General features: G+C 36.8%; 3 protein-coding genes across 3 annotated transcripts; all 3 read left to right on the top strand.

Moving 5' to 3' along the window:
* The first annotated feature begins 374 nt into the window (after positions 1–374).
* LOC109586427 (uncharacterized) lies at positions 375–3,079 on the top strand. Its single transcript, XM_020002611.1, has 5 exons — positions 375–447; positions 508–948; positions 1,000–1,668; positions 1,728–2,313; positions 2,509–3,079. Exons 1-5 carry the CDS (start codon positions 375–377, stop codon positions 3,077–3,079), a joined length of 2,340 nt encoding a protein of 779 aa, XP_019858170.1.
* On the top strand, positions 2,891–3,928 carry LOC109586426 (caspase-9-like). The gene is made up of 2 exons (XM_020002609.1): positions 2,891–3,280; positions 3,336–3,928. Exons 1-2 carry the CDS (start codon positions 3,259–3,261, stop codon positions 3,926–3,928), a joined length of 615 nt encoding a protein of 204 aa, XP_019858168.1. The 5' UTR covers positions 2,891–3,258.
* A 56-nt stretch (positions 3,929–3,984) lies between these two features.
* Positions 3,985–4,800, top strand: LOC109586429 (uncharacterized). Its single transcript, XM_020002613.1, has 3 exons — positions 3,985–4,328; positions 4,378–4,491; positions 4,535–4,800. Exons 1-3 carry the CDS (start codon positions 4,169–4,171, stop codon positions 4,717–4,719), a joined length of 459 nt encoding a protein of 152 aa, XP_019858172.1. The 5' UTR covers positions 3,985–4,168; the 3' UTR covers positions 4,720–4,800.
* The last annotated feature ends 12 nt before the right edge of the window (positions 4,801–4,812 follow it).

Genomic DNA, 4,812 nt, shown 5'->3' with positions numbered 1-4,812 from the left:
ACATAAGAGGCAGAGATGTAGATAATCTTATTGCATAGGGGGAAACAATCGTCATCACAGACAGATGATCTACTCATATTAAAACCTACATGTACCTGTACATGTAATGAGTCCCATAATCTAAAGGACCTGTTACAATCCTTGGATAACAACAGTTCTTGCTCAGAGTGCTCAGAGAACCAAGTTTGACAACCCTTTCCTGCACTACAATGATGGGTATAAAGTCATTAAAGTGGCCACTGCAGTACTGGGCAGTGCCCTGTTTAAAGGGTTAATAATTAAAAGCCCCGCCTTTGATTACACCAAGCTTAGGCGCAGCCAGTTTTGCTCGACTCAAGATCGAGCTCATTCAGCTCAAGGTTTAGGTTAAAGCAATGGCCGAATTCCCAGGAACTCCTCCATTCCCAACATCACCTACAGACTCTTGGCCAGAAGAAATTGACGAAAGTGAGCCTTTTTATCTTGTAAGAACAGTACAATTTCACTTATGTTCTTTTTATTTTATAGATTGTCATTATCCTATGGGGTCTATTCCTCAGGGCCTTTGCCTGCTTATCAATATAGCTCATTTTAAAAGGCATGAGGACAGGCCTGGAAGTAGCATAGATGCTGCTAGCATTAAGGATGTGTTTGAAAATGTTCTCAACTTTAAAGTGACCATGATTGCAGATCCAACTCTGCAGGAACTACACCAAGAACTGATCAAATTTTATAAGATTGACCATTCGGCGTATGATGCATTCTTTGTTGTTATACTTAGTCATGGTGATTCTGGGAATGTGATCTATACTTCTGATAGTCAATCAATTAAAATAAGTGAGATCTCAGATTATTTCACATCAAGAATGTGCCCCACACTTGCCAACAAGCCTAAGGTTTTCATTGTTCAAGCCTGCCGGGGTTCTAAGCATAATAAAACTGTCTCTACTGATACTAAGTCAGGCGGTAGTCTTGATTTTATGTTTCGTGGTTTATTACACGATGGTGGTGGCCTGTCAGGTGACCAGATTGACTCCAGTACTCCTGATAAAGTTGACTTTTTTTATGCTTTTGCCACAATCGATGAATACGAAGCTCTAAGACATTTTATTAACGGTAGCTGGTTTATCAACGAATTAGTTACTGTCATCAGACGCTTTGCAATAAAGTTCAAAAAAGTGAATCTGGAAGAGCTGATGAAGAAAGTCAATCAAAGCTTATCAAAAAAAAAATACGAGGATAGAATGCAAGCTTGCGAAGTGACATCTTCAATCAGAAAGGATATTATTCTCTCTGTCAATTTCTCTTTTGCTTCACGAACTCATTCAGAAACAAGTTCCATGATTTCAAGTGCCAGCTCAAGCGAAATAATGTTTAATCAAAAGACTTTGCCCAAACGTGTATCTTCTAGCCCCAGAAATGCCATGCACACTGAACTAGTTGCTACCTCAATGTCTTCAACACCGAATCATTTTTACACAAGGTCAAGAGAGAGGCGGAGTTACTCACATGGCTCTAATATCAGCTTACCGATGGCAACTCCTTCAGCAACGAGTGAGCTAGTTGCATCTACATCTTTCATTAGTTTAAGACACCAGTACAGTGAGAGCTCATCTTATTCTATGTCAAGATTTTCTTTTTCTTCCAGTCTGGCATCGGAATCAGAAATCAATCTTCATTTTTTATCAGGTACTACTATTATTATTATCATAGTGATGGTGTGATTAATGATGTTTGTTTTTATATAGGGTCCTTTAGTTATAAAAAGCCAGGATACTGTATAGTCATCAACAACAACCTCTCACAATATGGCCATGGGAAAATGGAAACAATAAGAAAAGTATTTTCATATCAGCTTGGATTTCACGTACAAATATACAGTTCTCTAACTCGTAAAGGAATTAAGCGCCTTCTGAAGACAGTAGCCACAATTGATCACTCTGACATTCACTGTCTCATTATCGTTATGTTAGGTATAGGAAAATCCAAAAAACTTGAGATATCTGATATAGTTACTCCTTTTAAAAGTGATAATAATACCCCAAAAGTGTTTTTCTTCGAAACTAATTTAAACGACAAAGGTTATGCTTTCTTTTATAATGAACTTATCTCACTAGATATACCTCACTCTTTCATTTCTATCATCAACGATAAAGTACAGATGGAAGAAACCGTTCTACAGTACCTCTTGCAAACGATAAAGAATTCTATAGTGGATGTTGATTTTCAAAGTATAATGAAAAGTTCACAGAAAGCTTTTAGTGTGCTTCAAAGTGAACATAATATCAGGTTCATTGATAATCTAAAAAACAGCCTCATTCTGAAGCTATTAAAGTAAGTGTGTGTGTGTGTGTGTGAATGTACTAATATGGCATATGTTACAAAGTGTAGATAAGTGTACATTGTAATGCCTTGTTAAGCTAACTAAATTATGTAGTGCTTTTAGTTAAGGAACTTATTCAATAAGTTCATATTTTTTGTAAGTGTGTATAATTATGATAATATACTATCTGTTTATACTTTGTGTAGAAGTGAAGCAAGGGAAAGAGATGAAAAACAAGAGTCAGGACTTGTTGATAGCAATCAGAAACAGGTTGAATTGATTCTAGCTTTTAGACTTCTAGCTGTGATAAGAGAAGATACCATTAGGCTGCTAAAAATCAGCAGGGGAAATATAATGCAGGTATGCAAATCCTTACACATTTCAGAAGGAATGCCACCTTCATGGAAACAAGCTGGGACAGCTCTGGCATTGCGGACAACACTAAGACTACCTGTTATTCCTAGCGCTCGGGGAAAATCACTTGCTGTTTCTGTAACAGACAGGCTTATTTCAATGGCTAAACTTAAGAAAGTGAAAGCTGCTATTGAAGTGGATAGACAATTAATGGAACATGTTAATGTACTAATGGTGGAATGTCAGTTGGTAACACCAAATGATGTCTTGATCATACCGCCAGAGTTATTTGAGCTGATATCAAATTGCATCAAATTTTATAAGATATCAGAGGCCAAAGCAATGCAGCAGCTTGATGAGTACATAGAATCATTACATGAACAATATGCCAAAGTAATAGACAAAGTTCAGGGGATACACTAGCCAGAAATATAATGTTTATTATAGATGTGTGAAAATCATTTATTCATTGTCACTTACATAAATGATACCACACACATCTAATTGTTAATCATGAAGTGTCGATAATATGGTATGTCTTGGACAATGAATTTGATTATTATAGTTGGGAAGACTGAAGTGTTTTGTCTAGAGCAGAAAGAATGGATAGACAAAACAAAGAAAGTATGTAAATAGTTCACCTTCTTTTTGACCAATTTTTGCATAATTTCCTTAACAGGCTGTTATCCAATGGATGCCAACCCAATAGGACACTGTCTCATTATCAACAATGTTGAGTTCACTGGAGGTAATCTAGCTGAGAGGGTTGGGAGCAACCAAGATGCCACCAAACTAGAAGAACTGTTTGGCAATTTTCTTAATTTTACGGTAGAATTGAAGAGGAACGTTACAAAAAAACAGTTAGAATCAACGTTAAGACACTATCAACAGAAGGATCACTCAGAATTTTGTACTTTCTTTGTCATTATACTGAGTCATGGAGATGAAGGAAACATTGTTTATGCATCCGATGGCCAAGCAATGAAACTTGACGATATTTTTCAATATTTTTCTGCCAGTAACTGCCTCTCGCTTGGTGAGAAACCAAAAGTTTTCATTGTTCAAGCATGTCGTGGGAATCAGCATAATAGAGTGGTATCGCTCAATCGACAAGATAGTGTTGTCTATGACGGTGGTCCTTCTACTTCTAGTCAAATTAAAGTACCCAATGAAGCAGATACACTTCATGCATATGCTACTATTAGCAATCACACTGCTTTAAGAGACACTAGGGAGGGCAGTTGGGGGACAAGAGTTAGTGTATGTCATTGAAAACCATGGCTTCAATAAACACTTACTGGACTTGCTCACTATTGTCATTAACTGTGTCCAATATTGTCATCAAAGTAATGATGAAGTTCAAGTTCCTCAAATCAGTTGCAGTTTTGGAAAATTCTTCTACTTTACTCCTCACTCCGGGCCCAGCCAGCTCCTGCTGTTCAAAATGCATCAATTGCTCCACAAATTGTAGAATGTTTAGTTGCTACACCTCCTAAGCCACCTAAAAATATTATGAGATGTCACTCTTCACCAGCTGTGCTACGCATAGAAAATTCACAATCTCCACATTTGTTATTTAAGACTAAGACTACCCCAGCTGCAGTTTCTATGAGCAATGCAATCCTTGGTAGTTCTCTTACTGTAACTAGATCTAGCAGGCAGATTCCTCTTTGTAAGAAGATAAATTTTATTTTATAATTATAATGTATATATGTTTTTAGCACGGGATTTAACACCTGCTGAATATTTGACTCCTGCAGCTGAAGAGCAAAGCCCTAACACTCTGCTATTGCCCAAAAAACACTCACCTGATTTTGACGCAAGAAGTGTAAAAGGTAAAATAATCTTTTTGATTGTATATTTTATTTGTTTAAATAGCCTTTTATCATGTGAGTGAAGACCCTAAGATTCCTCAAGGATACTGCATCATAATCAACAACAACACTCAGAAGTATGATGATCAAACAATGAAAGAAATGAGAGAGGTGTTATCAAATCGGCTTGGATTTCACGTACAAGTATACAGTTCTTTAACCCATAAAGGAATAAAGCACCTTCTATAAAGACAGTAGCCACAGTTGATCACTCTGACCAGTACTGTTTTGTAGTCATTGTTCTTAGCAAGGGAGAAAGAGAGAAGGTGATTTATGGAAGTG

The sequence above is a fragment of the Amphimedon queenslandica genome, unplaced genomic scaffold, assembly GCF_000090795.2.
Source record: "Amphimedon queenslandica unplaced genomic scaffold, v1.1 AMPQUscaffold_12876, whole genome shotgun sequence".
Lineage (NCBI taxonomy): Eukaryota > Metazoa > Porifera > Demospongiae > Haplosclerida > Niphatidae > Amphimedon > Amphimedon queenslandica.
The sequence above is the reverse complement of the archived record's forward strand: the minus strand, read 5'-3'. Positions and strand labels throughout refer to the sequence as shown.

Excerpts from the sequence above, each read along its gene's own strand:
- LOC109586426 (XM_020002609.1), top strand. The coding sequence starts at position 3,259 with ATGGATAGACAAAACAAAGAAA. Across the intron at positions 3,281-3,335 it reads GGATAGACAAAACAAAGAAA|GCTGTTATCCAATGGATGCC; the intron begins GTATGTAAATAG and ends TTTCCTTAACAG.
- LOC109586429 (XM_020002613.1), top strand. The coding sequence starts at position 4,169 with ATGAGATGTCACTCTTCACCAGCTGTGCTACGCATAGAAAATTCACAA. Across the intron at positions 4,329-4,377 it reads TAGCAGGCAGATTCCTCTTT|CACGGGATTTAACACCTGCT; the intron begins GTAAGAAGATAA and ends ATATGTTTTTAG. Across the intron at positions 4,492-4,534 it reads TGACGCAAGAAGTGTAAAAG|CCTTTTATCATGTGAGTGAA; the intron begins GTAAAATAATCT and ends TTGTTTAAATAG.
- LOC109586427 (XM_020002611.1), top strand. The coding sequence starts at position 375 with ATGGCCGAATTCCCAGGAACTCCTCCATTCCCAACATCACCTACAGAC. Across the intron at positions 448-507 it reads GCCAGAAGAAATTGACGAAA|ATTGTCATTATCCTATGGGG; the intron begins GTGAGCCTTTTT and ends TTTATTTTATAG. Across the intron at positions 2,314-2,508 it reads CTCATTCTGAAGCTATTAAA|AAGTGAAGCAAGGGAAAGAG; the intron begins GTAAGTGTGTGT and ends TACTTTGTGTAG.